We start from the raw sequence: 19,214 nt of genomic DNA on the forward strand, positions 1-19,214 counted from the left end.
TAGTAAAGATGGCATCCATACTGCTGGTTACTACATCAAGATCATTTGAGTTTGCGGGTGCATTACGAAATAGAGAGAGATCAGGTAAGTTATTTATAAATTCATCTTTAGTTGACGGAACAATAGTTCTACTAGGGCGGAGTATTGGAGCGGGTTTGCTGATTTCAGGTAAACATAGCTTATATAGTAAGAGGTAGTGATCTGTAATATCATCACTTTGTGGTATAATGTCTACGTCAATAACCTCGATTCCATAAGACAGAATTAGATCTAATGTATGCTTTAAGCGATGGGTTGGACCCACAACGTTTTGCTTTATCCCAAGTGAGTGTATTAAATCCATAAACGCGAGCCCTAATGTATCATTAGCGTCATCTATGTGGATGTTAAAGTCACCTACAATTAGCATTTTATCAGTTTTGACTAGTAAGTCAGAAATAAAATCAGAAAATTCTTTTAGAAATTTGACATAGGGTCCTGGGGGTCTATATATGGTGATTAAAGCGAGAGATAACATAGGTTTTTGTATAGTATGTGGAAGCTGAACATTAAGCGATAATACTTCAAAGGAGCTAAACATAAGTCCGTTTCTCTGTTTAATATTAAGGAAATCACTAAAGATTGATGCAACTCCACCACCACGACCAGTTTGACGAGCCTCATGTTTATATAAGAATCCTGGAGGAGTTGCTTCATTTAAGCTAATATAGTCATTTTGTTTCAGCCAGGTTTCAGTGAGACAGAGTGCATTAAGATTGTTTTCTGTTATTATTTCATTAATGATAAGTGCTTTAGGTGCAAGTGACCTGATGTTTAGGAGACCAAGTTTTACGAAATTTGTATTTTCACTTTCTACTGGTTTTTCTGGTTTGATTCTTACTAGATTTTTTCTGGAGCACACAGTACGTTTATTTCTTAATCTAATAATACGAGGAACAGACACAGTCTCTATAGGATTCGCCAGATATGCGTTACTGATGTTTAAGTGGGGTGAACAAGAGTCTAGGTGGCTATAGTGTGAATTTTGTGAATTTTTACCTGCTAGTCAGATGGTGCGAAGTAGTCTGGAGATGTTGTCCGACAGGAGTTCAGCTCCGGCTCGACTGGGGTGCAGGCCGTCAGGACGGAAGAGCCTAGGACGCTCCCAGAAAAGATTCCAGTTATTAGCAAAGAGCAATTTTTGTTCTTTACACCATGTTATTAGCCATTCATTCAAAGCTAAAAGTCTACTGAACCTTTCATTTCCTCGGCGGTAGGTAGGAAGCGGCCCAGAAACGATGATCTGCGTGGCGGGCGAGGTGCGTCGAACCGTCTCGATCAGGCTCCTGAAGTCCTTTTTCAGGATCTCCGACTGCCGGAGCCCGGTGTCGTTTGTCCCCACGTGGAGGACAACGGCACCAGGGCTCTCGGCAGCGCCCAGGATGGTTGGAATCTGTGTAGAAATATTTTTCACACGGGCACCAGGAAAGCAGAAAGTACGTACTTTATTACCTTTTGAGGAGGCGGCACGGACGTGACGAACGATCGAGTCACCGATGATGGCCACATCGGGACCCGACTCGCGGAGAGGGGAGAAGCGGTTCTCCGTGGAGATCTCGAACACAGGCGGAGACGTTCTGCCCCGGGATCTGGGAAGCACCTTGCGCGGCTGCACCCAGGCGCCGTGGTAGCCGGGTGTCGGCGTGAACGACGCCTGGCTGAGCCGCGCCCCGGGTGCGCTGGGCCTGGACAGAGAAGGACGCGGGGTTGAGGTAGAGGGAATGATGTGGTTGTAATTTCCACGTACCTTAGGTGATGAGACGGCCTTAGCATTAGGTACGGCGAGAAGCCGTTCCCGTAGCTGTGACCGTCTTACCACCAGCGCGCGGATCTGGGACTCCACTTCTTCCAGCTCCAGCTCCAACGCCTCCATCGATGCTTCTCCTGCACACATTGATTCATATTTCATTTGAATCAGTAAGTTGTTAACTATAGACTAACGCTGATGAAAAAAAAAATACAATCTGTGAATTGGCTTGCTCTGCTCGAATCATCTAAATCAGTGCATTATTAAAAACTCACTCTGTCTGGATCACTTGAATTGGTTGGTTGCTGACTGGAGATTCTGATCAGATCATTTAAATCAATGGCTGCGTCCAAAATTGCATACTTTCATACTATATAGTATACAAAAAACAGTATGCGAGCTGAGTACTATGTCTGAATGCATAGAATTTGAAAAACAGTGAGAAAAACGGTGCGCATGATGTTTTTAGTGTACTATATATTCGGACTCAGCCATTTATTTAGCGAGAAGTACCCAGATGACCTACTACTTCCGGCAAGATTCTAAAGTGTGCATTTGATGCACGCTCTGCTATCCCATGATGCCTTGCGAGATAATTCATAAATGGTAGTGAAGCGACACAACTCACACAGGCCACGGTTTGTCATGTGATCATGACAAATGGTGGATGTAGTAAATCCAAGTTCCATTCATAATACTCACATTCATACTGTATAGATGCTATAGAATATACTTTTCTAACGGCTGAGTAGTACATTTAAATTCAAATGCAGTACCTACTGAGTAGGCCGTTTCGGACGCAGTCAAAGAGTTGTTTACTGGACACTCAGTCTAACTGGATCATTTAAATCCATAAATATTTATTAGAGACTCCCTCTTGCTGGATCTTTTAAATAAGTTGACTGTTAACATTTGACTTAGTGGGTTGTTAACGCAAGCTTGTGCGACAAGTTTCGCATGTCTATGCTTTGGAAAGTTCAAGTTTGTTGAACTCTGACCTGCTAAATTGCATCACGTGATTATGTGAGACCAATAAAAGATCAATACAATAGCTCGATTTCTCAATCATTTTGTTTAATCCCGCCCCTTTTCACTGCGTCGTACGACAGAATTTTGCATGCTTAAACTTTAGTGTGAATGCAACTTCAATCTGATTGGATATTTAAATCAATGAATTCTTAACTGGAAACTCCTTGGACCTGTTTACTCCTGGTCACTACATGCATTTTATTTTTTCGGATAGTATAGCTATCTGTTTTTCAAAAACACTGACTGACTAAAACGTCAGATACATCACATTTTTAAAATAAATATTAACTAAATATTTGGCATTTAAATTATTTTATGCGTAAACTGTAAAACATCACTACAAGCGCAATCCATGATTGCTTTCATTAAAGGTTACAATAAACATCTATTTTTGTAATAAAGATATTTCCAAGACATCATTCAAAACTTTAAAGGTTTTAAATTACTTTGTGTATTACTTTTTCTCCCAAAAACAAAACAATATGGTTTTGTAAACTAACAAAACATTATATTTTGATTAATCCACTCTTTTAAAGAGATTACATGTGTGTACTGCTGTTGTTAGTGCTGCCATCTGATATTAATTTTCCAATTTACTTTCATCATGTCACAGTCAAAAATAAAACAAAACGAACAAATTTTACTAAAACAAAAACAAATTCTTCTCTTGCTTGACGTTTGTATATCTGACGATCATATAGCCCACAACACGTGCACTCTTAAGAAATGTCCATGAAAAGCCAGATGCATTTATACATGTCCAGTTTCGCCTGGAAACCACCTCCTAAAGTGGTCTGAGCGATCGGATTTTTAAATTAATTTTAGAGGCCATTTACACCTGTCCTTTTCATGATCGGATAGCTATCTGATAAGTGAAAGCACATGAAGTGACCAGGTGTAAACAGGACCATTCTAACTAGATTATTTAAATCAATGAGTTGTTAACTCAGGAGGAGATGGCATTGAATCAGTCCAGTTCACTAAGAAATCATTAGTTGTGATTAGCAAATTAATTTAACATGTTAATTGAATAGAATCAGCTTGTTCACAAAAAAAAAATACCAACAATGCTATCACATCAGAGCAATTCACAATTTGTCCAGTAAAACAACAACAACAAAAAAAAAAAAAACGTTTTAAAGACAATTATATAATAGTGGAGTAAAAAGTATGCTGTGCTATGTTTGAAAAAGTAGACAACTAATAGTTTCTCAAAAAAAAAATGATGTAGTACAGACAATATATTACAGTTGAAAAATGTTTGTTTGTTTGTATACTTTATTGTCACTCAAGGGGAACTTTTCTGTGCACTCACAGAGCACTTCAGCAAGTTCTTACACAATAAAAATATAAAAAACAAACAAACATGCAAAATATACTTAAAAAAAAAAAAACATATGCACACTATCGATCAGTGTTCAACAGTCTGATTGACACTGGGATAAAAGAGTTCTTTAGTCTATTCTGCTTCTAGTGGAAGGTTCTGTATCTTACCAGAAGGGATCATAAGAGATGAGATGGATTGTTCAGAATTATTTTTGCTTCATTCAATGCATTGCTTGTAGAGTATGTATTAAAGAAGCTACTTGAAGTAATTAAAAAAAAAAACTGTTCATTGTATATAAACAAACTATACAATTGTTGCAGTGCTTTTTCTTTTGCATTTGGTCAAAATCATTTTGCTATATTTAAAAAAAATAGTGTCTTTAATATGAACATGTTCTGAATATAAATGTTCTGTTTTTGTAAGTTTCCCATCTGAACACACACACACAAAAAACATATTATTAATGTTCTCCTTGAAGCATTAAGTCTAACCAACATAACACGAATAATGCATACAACTGATTGAACATACACTAAATCGCCATTGAAAACTATTAATATTTATTTCTGTTGTTTTTTTTTCTCCATTTTATATATATTTATAAGCCACCAATTTTTTTTGGTTTTAAATATCTGAAATTATTTTTTTATATAGTATCAAAGTTAAGTCAAAGTCAGCTTTACTGTCAATTTAACCACATGTACAGGACATAGAGAGAATTAAAACTGCGTTACTCTTAGACCTTAGGTGCATAACAAATAATATTAATACAAACAGTACAATTTTAAAATACAAATTACACATATAATCTAAAAAATAAAATATATTAAGTTAAAATATAATAAGTAAAATAAACAAAAATTGTATACAATTAGTATGCTAATTTATCCATTGCATAAACATGGATAAGTTGGCGATTCATTTAGCTGTGGCGACCCCAGAATAATAAAGTGACTATGCCGAAAAGAAAATTAATAAATGAAAAGTATGCTAATTTACAAAACAATATGGAGCTTTTAAAGGGATATAAAAGCAAAAATAAATACATTAAAAAAAAAAAAAAAATAAATAAAAATATATATATATATATATATATATATATATATATATATATATATATATATATATAGAATGTATTTGATCAAAGTCTGATATGACATTTGTTTAAAACAAACAAAAAAAAGGGATCACAACTCAGAACCCTTTTAATTCTGTTAGGTCAATAATGTTCCACATGTACTGGAACACGAATCAGTAATGCTCAAAAAACACACACATAAAAAGCCAGAGAGTCTACACACTCGACTGGTTCTCATCTGTGAATTTCTTGTTTTCCAGTGGAGGAGGACAGCAATCCACAGCACAATACTGACACCCCGGGATCCTCTTCTACTCCTGCTGTGCTCAAGGTAATGAGAAAACACATTCCGGGGCAACGATTTCACAGTGTGTATATGTAGTTGTGCATGTATGTTTTGCTGAGCTTCACAGCCATCTAGGTTGCTCAGGGCTGTCCATACAGTACATTCCCTGATTGAGCACCGTTACCCCACAGCTCAGTCATCAGTAGAAAGCCCTTGAACTGGCAGAAAGAGAAAGAGCCTGCGATTGCAGATAGATGGATATTCTATACTGTGTGTCAGGACAGAGCCGTCCGCCTGCCTCTGAGACTCTGGGCTTTTTCCAGTGTGGTTTAATAGCTGATGGCTCACCGCAGCACATCTGACAGCACTGCGATCAAGACAACAGAATAGCAGAGCTTCACAAGGACAAATGATGTTTCAAAGGCAGCGCTGTATAGATTCTACATTCCAAACATACACTGTCTTATCCGTGTGCTATAAACCATAATTCACTAACAGGTTAGCCTTAAAGAGATAGTTACACTGTAAAACCCAACAGTTAACTTTATCAAATGAAATGAGTGTAGTTAACTCATAATTTACTGAAAGTTAATTCTACTCAATTCAACTCAAGGTAATGAGCTAGTTAAATAACGCATTACTTCAATAAGTAAGTTAATAGTACTCATATAGATTAGTTTTTTTTTACTCAAATGGTTTGTAGCAATCGGTTTCCTCAAACGATTTGAGTTGACTTGACTCATTTGTTCTTACAGTGCTCAGTTGGTTTGAGTTCTCCATATATTGGGTTTTACTGTGCTCAAATTGTGTCGTTTACTCAAATAGATTAAGTTCACAGTACTCATTAAGATTAGTTTTTGAACTTAAATGGTTTGTTGCAATTGGTTTCCTCAAATGGTTTAACTTACCTTAACTTTTTGTGTTTTATAGTGTAGTTATTACAACAAAATTATTATTATTTTTTTTAATATTCCACTTCCAATCCTGTTTGAGTTTCTTTCTTTTAATTAAAGGTGCTGTAGGTGATCTGACAGATTGCTTATGTTCAGGCTAATGTTAGTAGATTTGAAAATTGTAGAAAAATAAGCTGTGTCTTTTTTTAAACAAAACAGCAAATATTTTAATGTAAATAATAATTTTGTTGTAATAGAAAATATGAAAATGGGTAAATGGGCCCTGTGTATTGAATGTCATCATTGAACAGCTGAAATTAAAACACACTTTGCCTAAAAACAACAGGCACAAATAAATAACTTACACTTTTGGAAACTAAATTTTGTATTTTCAATGTTTTTCATATTAAAAGTAGTAAATAAGCAGTATCTTTTCTAAATAAAATAGCAAACATTTTAATGTAAATAATAATTTTGTTGTAACTTAAAATATGCCATCTCAAGGCATCCCTGGTGCAGCTTCCAATCATCTTCATAGTGCAAAAGTGTGATGTGTGACATTTGTTGAGAGGTGCATGCAAAGGCTGCACCAGACCACACCCCTGCGTTTGATGCAGAAGCTTAAACCAGAGGTCACATAACTCCACATGCGGTAGAAAAAGTAACTGAAAAAATTTACCTGATAAAAAAAAAATTATTGATTATAGGTTCTGAGTGTCGATTTACTTTACTTTTCGATTAATCGCCCAGCCCTAATTTGAAAATATGGTCTCACTATATTTGTTAGTTGTGATATTTAATTAATCTTGTCTCTATCTAACGACTTTTCGGTCTTTTGAATCTGTCAGGTAATGTGTCACAGCGTCAATACACTGCTTCAGTCTTTCACTTTCACACTTTTACTTAGTGATTTTAATGAAAATCTCAGATACTGTTGGTTGTGTACCTTTTTTACTGACCAACCTCCCGTGGAAAAAGTGATTGATAGGTGGTATTTTGTGTGCAACTTCTTTTAATTTATTTATGATTTGTTTATGGGTAAAACAAATACCATGTGGGTTAGGTAGTTGAAATGGTAGGCTACAAATAATAAATTCGTTTTGAAATAATTAATTAATCATAAATAATTATGTAATCTCCGCCTATGATGACGATGCCATCTGCCATCGCGATGTTTCACATTAGACATTGTACGATGCCAAATTGGTCAACATCGCCCAACTTTAATGCATATAAACACATTCATATAAGGAACACAATCTACATAAGCTTTGCCTGACTAAAATAGTTTTAAAACATACCTGTCTAAAAGTAGTTCTTCAGCCATAGCGTCATCCCTCAGATAGTGGTTTTGAACTGCATAACAGTTTTCCAGTGTGCAAAAGTAATTTTGATAATGAATCAGGATTTAGAATAGTTTTAATTCTACAGTTTTGGCAGAAGCTCTTTCAAAAACAATCTCTTTTCATTTCATACGTTGATCTTTTTAGAAAAAAGTCCAGGTTGATGCTGAGTTTACTTGATGTCAGATTCATGCTTCACGTTGCACGCACATATCACGTATCTGTCTGCTTGAACAGGCTACACAGAAATACAAATTTAAATTTGTTTACTAACATTTTTTCTTATGCCTTACCTAGAATATAAAAATACATCTAAATACATTTAGAATATTTATTTTAATCAGTACTATCAGAATGTGAAGAGACTTTTAACCAGAACAACAAAACATGATTCTGAAGTCAATCACATACTGCACCTTTAACACAAATGAAGAAATACTGGAATAAAAAAAAAATGCCATTGACTTTTATGGTATTTTTGTTCTTCCTATGTATGTCAATAGCTATGTTTCCATTCAAAAATGCGAATTAACTTTATGGGCAAAACTGGATTATCACATAAAAGATGTGCAAATAAAGCAGCATTTCCATCCAACAAGTCAAAGGAAACAACATCGTCACTTCCTGATTATCTGGTTCCAAATATCAACAGTAAAAACAGAATTTGCTGAGGTAGGAGAAGCTGCATGAATCTTTCATTAATGAAGGTCATTAATAATATAATAACACTAATACTGAGATGGATAAGGCGTTTTAGAATGACCAAAACAACATTTCAGATGTTTTACAATGCGGCCAGCCTGCTGGTTTATCCATTTACACACATTTTTATCATCACATGATCTCTTATAACAAAATCACAACTTTTTTAATGCACATACTGGATGGAATTGGTTTGGTAAAAGTGTTTCCATTGCAGTTTATGCACATATTTTCTTATTGAATAAAACGTTTATCCTACTCAGTTATTCGCTTATGTTTTTATGCACATTTTAAAAATGTATGCGCATCACGCCATTTTCATCAACCGTTTTTTTATGCGCAAATCCAAAATGTGCATAAAAATAGGTGGATGGACATGTAGCTAATGGCTGTTATTCCACCCAACATTCTTTAGATTATCTCATTTTGTGTTCAACTGAAGAAATAAATTCAGAAATATGTAGAACCTTGAATGTGAGTAGATAGTGAGGAAAAGTTCATTTTTTAGGAGAGGCATCTTTAACTGGTTCACTTGAAACAGTGGAAACCAAATACTTTTATTTTTACAAAAATAAACAAAATGCATGTATAAGTCAACAATGAAATTCATTAGTGTTACAGTTAACTGCTTTGAAACAAAAATGAGCTATTATAATTGATTTATCAACAGTGATTGCTTTATATAGATAGCAAAACAAAGAACATTAAAAAGCCCCGTGTGCTTTACATGTACTGTAATGTGAAGTGTGGCTTTTTGTGAATCTAAAATGTATGCAAGTAAGTTTTAATTGATCAAAGTATAAAAAAATTAAATCAATTCTGAACCACTGAAACTACAGATGTCAGAAATTAATTTCTGTAGCCGATCAGTGTATGTCGATATAACTTAACTTACTATAACCTTAGTGTGATGAGCAAAAACAGATAAGCAAGAATTGTTCACATATCTTAAAAGGCCATTGACACTAACCTTAACAGCGTTGGGTCATGCAGAGGTCAAAACTGATGATATCCATCTACTTTTGCCTGCTGTCATCAGATGGGCTAGGTTGAATAGATACTTGCCATTATTTGTTCAGATAGCAGTTGGATTTCTTAAAGAGCCCATATTATGGATTTTTAAAAATTCCCCTCCATGTAGTGTGTAACACAGCTCTAAGTGAAGTGAAGTATCCAGCTAAGGCTTAAATCTGTAAGAATACAGTGTTTAAAACGGTTGATTCATCTATAAAAGAGTCGACTCATAGTGCTTCAAACGAGTCGCCTTGATACCGAGTCATTAGGTGTTTCGCCATGACGTACGAACGAAACCAAGTTATTCACGTGGACGCGCAAACCCAGGAGATTTCAAACCTGAGGCCCCGCCCTCTGACGCAGAAACCCAGACACACACACACACACCCACAAACACACGCACACAAACATGCCGGTCGATTGAAGTCACACTGCAGATGGATATTATCGAGGGTCTACCCAAAGATGAAACCTCAGCATTATAACCAAGCAGTTGGAAACTACTGGAAACTACATCCTACAAAGAGTATTTCATCGGCGTTTGTTAAAGGAAGGATCAGTAAAGAGTAACTTACTGATGGACGTCAGGATTAGTTTCTTCCTCCATTTCTCAAGTGTAAGTACGTGCGATTAAAGTTGTTGCCTCGTTGACTAGCTTGCAAATGTATTTAGTTGGGATTTGTTACTTGTAACCGCGTGTACTGTATCAGGTTAACTGGCTATATTCTCTTATCGCGTGCATAGTCACGTTAAAAACGCGACGCGTGCTGCTTTGTTTATGGAGCTCCGTGAAGGAGTAGTGTGTGTGTGTGTGTGCGTGCGCTGTCCTCCAGAGGTATGTGTGTGTGTTTGTGTGTGTGTGTGTGCGTGCGCGTTGTCGTCCGGAGGTGTGTGTGTGTGTGTTTTTGTATGTGTATGTGTGTGTGCGCGCGCACGCGCGCAAGGACAAGGGCAATGTGTGTGTGTGTGTGTGTGTGTGTGTGTCTGTGTCTGTGAAAAGAGCAGAGTGAGACAAGCTATGTGATCTCCTCGACAGTTTTTGGAGTTTTTGCTCAATAAAATAGTCGTCTGAATTTTCAAGTCCATCGACTGTATTTACATTGACCCACTGGCAGCTAAAATCCACGCCTACACTATCGAGCGTGTATGAACTGTGATTACTTTTATATTGCTGATTAGCTGTTTGGCATTTCACTCTGACTGAAGGCAGTCGACCAATCGCAACAGGCTGTCAATGGTCCAATCAGCACAGATTAGCTTCGCGCTAAGGAGGGGTTTGGTAACAAATGAATCACTGGACGATTCATACAGGAGTCGCTGGGATAATTAGGTAAAAATAAATGCAGATTATAAGACCATGAAAGTGTTTTTTGACCTTGCATGCATATTAGACTGTTGTTGGAGACCCTTACAACCAAGATATGACCCTATTTCATGTATAATATGGGCTCTTTAAGCTGTAAATCAATTATCATTCCATATACAGTATGTACACTTTGAATTCCTTTCTGTTTGATTATATTTTGACAGGTACTTTCTTTTGTTTACTCCTATTATATATTTTTTTATCTATCTTGGGTCATTTTATGGTTGAGTGTGTGTTGTGATGTGTCGGCTATTGCTGTGAAACCTAATTGCCCCTTGGGGACAATAAAGAAATTCCAATCTGTAATGAATTTGCATAAAACCAACCCATCTTTTTCATTAGCTGCAGTGTCTACATTGACCCTCAAACACTGTAGCTGGTTTGTGTCGTTGGGAAGCATTCATTGCAAAGTTAAAACATTTAATCTAGCTCAACAAACATTTCAATTCTTGCATCCAACTGAATATGCAGTTTTACTACTAAATGATCAGGGGCCTTTGCGTACGCCAGGTTTCACGCTCAGAATCGCTCACGTTTGGATTTACTAACAATGAACTGAACGTGGGAATGTGCGCAGCTTCACGGTAGCTTTCTGGCTGGCGTACGCACATTTTTTGTGCGTGTCTGTTTTATTTCCATTGGCGACTCCTAGAGGCAGTTGTGTTAAATTCCTCTCTACAAAGTGTCTGAGCCTTGAAATGGCAGCTTTATGAGACGGGTTCATCTAACAGGTATATAAGGTTTCCATAACATACAGTTGACCAGCTAAACATTAAAGCACAATTTGCAGCGGTCGCCTGTTTTCCCAATGTAATCTGAGCGATCTACCGCACGCACATTGCTATAAAGACACTATCTGAAGATGAATTTGCATGCGTGAATCAGAAACATTTCCATTCAATAAATGTGCAAATAAAATATGATGCATAAACTTATTGATGATTCCTACTTGTCTTTCTCGTGATAAATAGTGGGCAAAATCTAATATGTAGCGGGGAAAAAAAGAAGAAAGAGTTCATAAGATGCTGGATTCGAGCCGAGTTCATGCTCGAACGTGTCAAAACATGTTGACATGCGTCTTACGAGGTGCGCCACTGAGACTGTTAAGGGTACTGCAACAATTTACAGATATAAACCACACTATTTCTTTTTTTAATGCACTCAGTGCGATGTTCAAACCCAACTGTGTTAACCGTATCAGCTAAACTCTCCCACTCTATTTTTTTCTTTTGTTGTTAATTCCGGAGAACAAACTTGCAAATAACATCGCTTTTCTCCGGTCTACCTCCGAAAGCAGCACCTCCAATTCACATTCTGTTCAAAGTTTCTCTTTTTGCTTGCTTTTGCCTTTGCTTTTTTGTTGGGTTTTGCCATAGTCATTAGCATATTTATACGGGGGAGGAGGCAGGGAGGGGTTTTGTGCTCGTGCATGTTGCGCTCAGTTTCCCATTCATTCGGATGTACAAAAGAATATGCGTGAGATTCGGCGTACGCAGTGTTTCATACATCTGAATTTTTTTCTGCGTACGCACATTTACAGCTTTGTGCGTACGCAATGTTTTAGTAAGATTTCCACGCAAGTCTTCGTACATGAGGCCCCAGACGTTTAAATATTGCACTAGCTTCCACACATCTGTGAATCCCTCTCATATACCTACAAACTCTTGCATAAATGTATGAAATTACCTCACACACACATACAAAGACTTGCATCTGTGAAATGATTTTGAGTTTGAACGCTTACACACATCTATGAAATAATCGCTTGTCCATACAAATTCTTGTATGCATGCTTGTGCATAGATAAAGCTATTACGCAGATTTAGGGACTCGTGATGTACCAAAAAACAAACAAAAAAACATTGGAAACATTCTACTTAGGTTTTGATTGTCGGAGGTTGGATTCATTATGTCCTTTCAATGCTTTATCATAGGACACAGACTTGAACTGATATTCTAAAATCTGTGCACTAGTTACTGTCTATGACGTTTAGGATTGGTGAATGAAAGAAGCCTTGTGAAACTATATGATAATGTGTGTTTCGTTTCTGTAAGGAGTGACAGATTGGCTTATTCGATCAGAGCAAAGTAGGTTCTCAGAAAGGTTCAGAATGGGCAACTATTCACCCTTTCAGAAATTAGATGGCAAAAATATAAATGTAATTTTATGAGAAAATTAAAGTGTTTTTAACATTAGATGCATGTAAACTAATTTAAGGAAACCTCTAACAACCTTTTAATTGGACGGGACACTTATTAATATTATTATTATTATTATTATTATTATTATTATTATTATTATTATTATTATTATTATTATTATTATTATATTGATAATTAAATTCATGTTGTGCTTTTCTGGACACTCAAAGCACTTTACAGTTTTTAGGTGAAATCTACTCAAACCACCACTAGTGTGCTGCATCCACCTGGGCTGCGTTTCCGAAAAACCATCGTTACCCAACCAAGTTGTGTTGTTACGTTGCGATTTGGTGTTTCCCAAATCCATCATTCCAATGAACATTTACCAACATAGCAAACTAAGAATGATTAAAAAAAAAGCATTAAAGGCATCTCTCTTAGGTGTAATTTTCTTTCAAAGCATTTTTAAAGTTCAGTTTTAGCGATCTTCATGTTTACTATTGTGCTACCTTCGTGGTGCACTTTGAAAACATTGATGTCATTTTGAACAGCCATGGCTCATGATGAAAGCTATAGGTGATATATTATTTACAGGCAGAATTTATGTTATGTTTCCAAAGCTTATGAAAACAAAAAAACATAGCATACATTAATCCTTTTAATTTGTAGTAGGTTATTTATTAAGTATCTGTGCTCTATGACAAGGGCCTCTTGGTTAGAACATTTCTGCAGTGGATTGCTTGTCAAATTGTAGACTTTTCAAAAAATTTAAATAAACAATCCTATTTACTACTAATAATGACAATCCTCATCATTAATATTATTTTTATTATGCTTTTTTCATTTCATAATAAATATTAAATTTCATTTCCTAACAAATAGCCTCATAATTTTTTTATATGATTTATATATGATATCAGAATTTGTGTTTGCTTTTGTAAGTCATTTTATGTTAATTTAGAGTAGTAGACTATGAAATGTTCTCAATAATATTTGTAAGGGAAACATAGGCCCTATATGTGCCATTTGCATATATTTCAATTAATATGGAAAGCAAGTGGATGTTTTTACCAAACCTAATATTGGATTTTTTAAAAATGTGTGTGCGTGTAAAACAATATAATTTGCACAAAGAAATTATGGGGTTTTTCCACAAGTTGTTACTCCACCCCTTTTAGAGCGTCATTATGGAGGTTTTAAATTATAACTAATGTGGTTCAAACGATGGATCTGCGAGTTTTTGGAAAGCACTTATCACTACGTTGTTCTTTTCCCAAACGATGCATCGTACTATGATAGTTCAGCCATGAGTTACATCGCTGTTTGAGTAACGCACCCCTGGATGACACAATGGCAGCCATTCTGCACCTGACCACACACCCTGCACCAGTTTATTGGTGGAAAGTATACAGAATGAATCCAATTAGGATTTGGGGATGGTTAGGAGATCATGATGGTAAGATGCCATTATGTAATTCATTTCAAGCAGGGATTACTGGAGGGCTATGCTGTGTCCCTATTCTCACACTTATACTACGTCCTAAAAGTATGTACTCTTTTGGTAAAGGAAAAGTACATACTTTTGATTGTGTAACTGAAGAGTATGCAAACTTTAGGACATACTACTTGCTCATTAACTGGCTATTATGTTGCCTAGTTATGTCCCCTGTCAATCCTCTCAACACATCATCCACATTTCTGTCATGTCTGATTACTAGTCTTAGCTGGATTTACACTTTCGCCTGGCGCCGCATCACACAGCTCCACTGACTGCTCGTGCACCTGGGACTAGGCTTTTATATTTGCCGCATTCGGTGTTGTGATATTCTTTAAAATGAAAGGGAGCAATCAAAAGAAACTGACTGTAAAATCAAATAAACAAACAGAGATGTAGGAAGTTTTCTGGAACTATGTCATATCATTAATATCATTCAATGTTTAAAACTAATTATTAATATTATTCTTTTTAAAATTAATTTAATGTTATGAGGATTTTTATAACCATTCAAATTTTTTTTAAATCAAACTTTGATGCATCACTTGCTTTTATTCAAATATCAGACAGTTCTACCTATTAAAATGTATAAAAATATTAATGACAATAGAACATGGGTTGCTCTACAAATATATATTTTTATTATGGCAAGAATAAAAAAGTACACTTACTAAGAAATACAGATGTTGTCTTTAGGTTTAGCCCTCTCCACAATTCACACATTACTGTCTGAATAGTTTCGGTTCTATACTTAAAAGGCAATAATGAATCCTGACCATTATCACCAATAAAGCCTAGAAAAACAGGCCCTCAGTACATTGTAAAACCCATAGTTTTAAATATCCCTGTCCAGTTATCAAAGAAATAATGTGTGCATGGGTCTCCACGACCTCTTTTGGCTTTCACAAACTCATACCTCAGGTTTCTCCAAACCTTTTAACAAAAACTTTCCTTCTTTCCCACTGCTGTTGCAATTTCTAGCCAAGAATGAATGGTCATCTGGTTATCTCTATGATTACGTATCATAGATGTCTGTACAGTCATACCTGTTTTAGACAAAATATCTTCAGAGTGATTTATATTCAACTCAAATCAAAGAATCAGACATCGAGTTTGAGACTTATGTCCTATACCCTCAAATAGTGCGCTATTTGAGAGAGCAGCCGTTTTTAGTGGTGGCCAAAACCAAAACTTTTTTTTTTTTTTTTTTGTCCTCTGTATATATAATCATATCGCACAGCCAAAAGACAATAGTCTTGTCGCCTATCCAAGTTTTAGGAAAAGCAAGTAATAACTTTACTTCTAGTAGATCATTTGGTATCAGAAGTGGCTTATATGAAAGGCAAAGGCCTCTAGATTACGCTTATTTTACCAAAATAAAATATGATCATGCCTTGATTTCAAATTATTTAATTAGGACAGGAAGGTCTGACATTGCTGAGACAAAAGTCTTGTCACTTCACAGAAATAATGTAGAGTATAGAAGTCCTGGTGCAGTGGAATAAATATAAATTATATTGTAAAAATGTATTAAAAAAATTATACATCTTTGCAATGACTCAAATAACTTATAATAAAGTCATCTGGAATGACGAAGAAAGCGTATCTGCAGGACTTCCAGAGTTCATCAAGATTCTTTGGATTAATTTCCAATGTCTCCTCCTTCATTTTACCCCAAACATGCTCAATAATGTTCATGTCCCGTGACTGGGCTGGCCAATCCTGCAGCAACGTGACCTTGCAGCACAAATGTCTTGATACCTCAGGCTGTTGATGTTGCCATCCACTCTGCAGATTTCTCGCACACTCCCATATTGAATGTAACCAAAACAACGACATTTCCTTCACCAAACTTGACTGATTTTTGTAAGGTCTTGGGTCCATGCGGATTCCAATAGATCTTCTGCAGTATTTGTAATGATTGGGGTGCAGTTCAACAGATGATTCATCAGAAAAATTTTCCTTCTGCCATATTTCCAAATGATCAATTAGAAGTCAAGTTATTTTTTGTTACTCTCACCACTGGGATCAACAACAAAACTTTTGTCATGTAGTGACAAAAAAAGTCTATCGTTTCATATTTTGCTCTTTAGTTTATTTCATGGTGTCACCAAATACATCTTTTGCAGTAGTACTTTGTCCGACCACTGGCTATAGTACATGAAGGGCTAGTTTTTGTTTTTGTTAGATGTATGACGGATTTGAAGTGATTCCTTCATCATTGTTTCTCTGAAATAAGAAACTGCTCCATTATCATTTTTGAGAGCACAATAGACATTAGTTTTGATATACATGTAAATGCTATCTCAATATCTTATCACCAGACTCTTCTCTGGTAATTCCTTCCTATCAGGTTTATGGTATTAGAATCGTTCCATCTAGCCGTCTATTGTTTTCTATATTCATCTGCACACTGAAGGACTGAAGAATGTCAGGGACTCTGCTTGTGTTGGATTTGTCTAGCATGGGGTTTGATACCTTATATAGCCTGCTGAGCTGATATGGAAATACTTGAGTGTGTTCAGGACAAATTCCTCTCTCCTTCCCTTACTTCAGAAAATGAGGTCACAGTTTTCTCTTCTTTGCTATTGTGTTTAAATGGAGCAGGAAATCTAATGGGTATACATCCTCGATTACTTGCTTTAAGCTTATAATGATAGCTTTAGTTAGCTTTGGTGAATATTCTTATAAGATGTATAATGTGCCACAGTGTTTTATGTGATATAAGAAATGGCCTTTATATCAATGCTAAAATGCTAAAAATTCAAAAAGAGTAAAATTAGATAAATTAGTAAAATGAGGAACAGATTTTTTTTATTAAACATGTCATGTGGAGCAAAAATACAAAAAAAAAAAAAAAACAAGAAACAAGATTCAAACAACATGCAGGAAATTGGATCAGTTTTTTTAAATGTCTGAAAAAATATAACTTATTGGTCTGAACGATACTTGTAAAGTATAAGGGTTTAAGGCTCTATTTTAATGATCTAAGCACAAAGTCTAATGGCAGGGCATGTCAAAGTCCACTTTTGCTATTATATAGATGGAAATGTGCATTAAACCAATCAGATTCTCACCTCTCATGTCCTTTTGGAGTCAGATGCATTGCTCCATGGCACTTTTTATATTTACATGGCAGATTTTTTAAGTTGAAAAACTGAATGCGTCACTAGCGAGAAAACGGTTAAACAGACCATCTGCAGCGCCAGGATGAAGAATAAGTCTCCTCCATTAGGTCTCTTTACTTTCACTTTACTTTTACTCTTTACTCCTTTACATTCGTGGAATAAGAAAATAGTGGAAACTCACTCCAATGCCTACATATTTAATTTTGTTTGTTAAGTGCAAAGATTTGCTTCAAAACTAGTTTAGTTCTAGTTTTAGTTCTTATTTCCAGCAAACAAATAAATTAACAACAATAATAATAATAATAAAATGTGGTAAAAAAGTTATATCCAAACACACGTCCTGTTGTTATGCCTCATATGGTGATGCATGAGTGTCTAAAACCCGACAGTTAGACAAATCTAAAGTTATTTTTATTAAAACAAATATAAATATGCATATAATAAATAATACCACTACTACTAATAACATTATACAAATGCAAATTGTCAGAGTTTGCAACAAAATTGGCCATACTGTATGGTGTATTGGCCGGGTGTATGATAGGGCACTTATAATGACATTTTTTTTTTAGGCTGTACTGTGATTCGTAGAGTCTTGTAATTTGTCTTCAAGCGATTCTTGTTCACAATATGGCAACATATTTTTTGGTATATAAACTATTACTACTGGGATTGGCAAACTGCTTGATGATGATAATCATTTTCACATAATCTGACGATGTGTGCTAATCACATCCCATACATACTGTTTCGGTAACTAGAATATTTACTTTAATCTTCTCCCAGTTAAACTTGCTTTCATGTATTTTGTGAGTACTTGATGACTTTACATGCTGTAATTGCAGCTGCTCTAATCTCTTCACTGCAGTGCAAATTAAAATGTCATCACCCACCATAGATCAAGAACGAAATATACATCTTTATGTTGAGAACCAAAACATGTTTCACAATATGATTAATTTAAACCAACGATTATTTGACCCCAACCATTTAAATTTCCAAAGAGGCTTTTTTGCTAGTTTGTGACATCATAAGCCCAGGAAAACAATGCTTGTAGTCAAAATAAGCTATTTGTTGTCATTGTTGAAAGATTTTCAAAAGCAAATTATGACTAAATTCCTTTTGTTGTGGAGATTTTTTTTACAATTGGCTGTAGTGTATGTGTGTAAATGTAAGAATGTATGGGTGTTCCCTCAGTAATAGGTTATGGCTGGAAGGGCTTACGCTGTGTAAAATATATGATGGATAAGTTGTCGATTCATTTCGCTGTGGGGACCCTTGATGAATAAAGGGACTAACCCGAAGAAAAATTAATGAAATATATGATGGAAACGCATTTAACAAATAAATTCCAACATGCACATCAAAAAGTCATGTGATTTTTGTTTGACATATCATGTAATTGCAAAATAGGTTTGATGGGGCAGCATTAATTTACACAGCAGTGGACTGACCTCATTGTAAAATATTTTAAATATTGTTTTGGTGATTCTAAAATGCCTTATAAAGTCTGTCATCAAAGTGGCTCAGTATTATTAACTCCCAGAGTTGAGCTTCACTCATTGCAGTGTATCGTCATCTTCACAAGTAACATATTATAAAAAATTATGTTTTATGTTCTCTTG

General features: G+C 35.5%; 2 protein-coding genes across 5 annotated transcripts in view; one reads left to right on the plus strand and one right to left on the minus strand.

The window, feature by feature from the left end:
• The window catches only part of rapgef5b (Rap guanine nucleotide exchange factor (GEF) 5b), a 123,062-nt gene that overhangs the window by 30,639 nt on the left and 73,209 nt on the right, over positions 1-19,214 (plus strand). For all 4 annotated transcript variants that reach the window (XR_012391288.1, XM_073924422.1, XM_073924423.1 and 1 more), the window contains 1 exon segment: positions 5,481-5,551. Coding sequence is in view for 3 of the 4 variants with exons in the window: in XM_073924422.1 (XP_073780523.1) it covers positions 5,481-5,551 (71 nt within the window). In the remaining variant the exon portion in view is untranslated.
• On the minus strand, positions 36-1,912 carry LOC137487860 (uncharacterized). Its single transcript, XM_073926784.1, has 2 exons — positions 1,236-1,912; positions 36-1,133 (listed from the first exon to the last, which is right to left on the minus strand). The coding sequence occupies exons 1-2, from the start codon at positions 1,910-1,912 to the stop codon at positions 1,046-1,048; spliced, it is 765 nt and encodes a 254-aa protein (XP_073782885.1). The 3' UTR covers positions 36-1,045.

The sequence above is a fragment of the Danio rerio genome, chromosome 16, assembly GCF_049306965.1.
Source record: "Danio rerio strain Tuebingen ecotype United States chromosome 16, GRCz12tu, whole genome shotgun sequence".
NCBI classification, from domain to species: domain Eukaryota; kingdom Metazoa; phylum Chordata; class Actinopteri; order Cypriniformes; family Danionidae; genus Danio; species Danio rerio.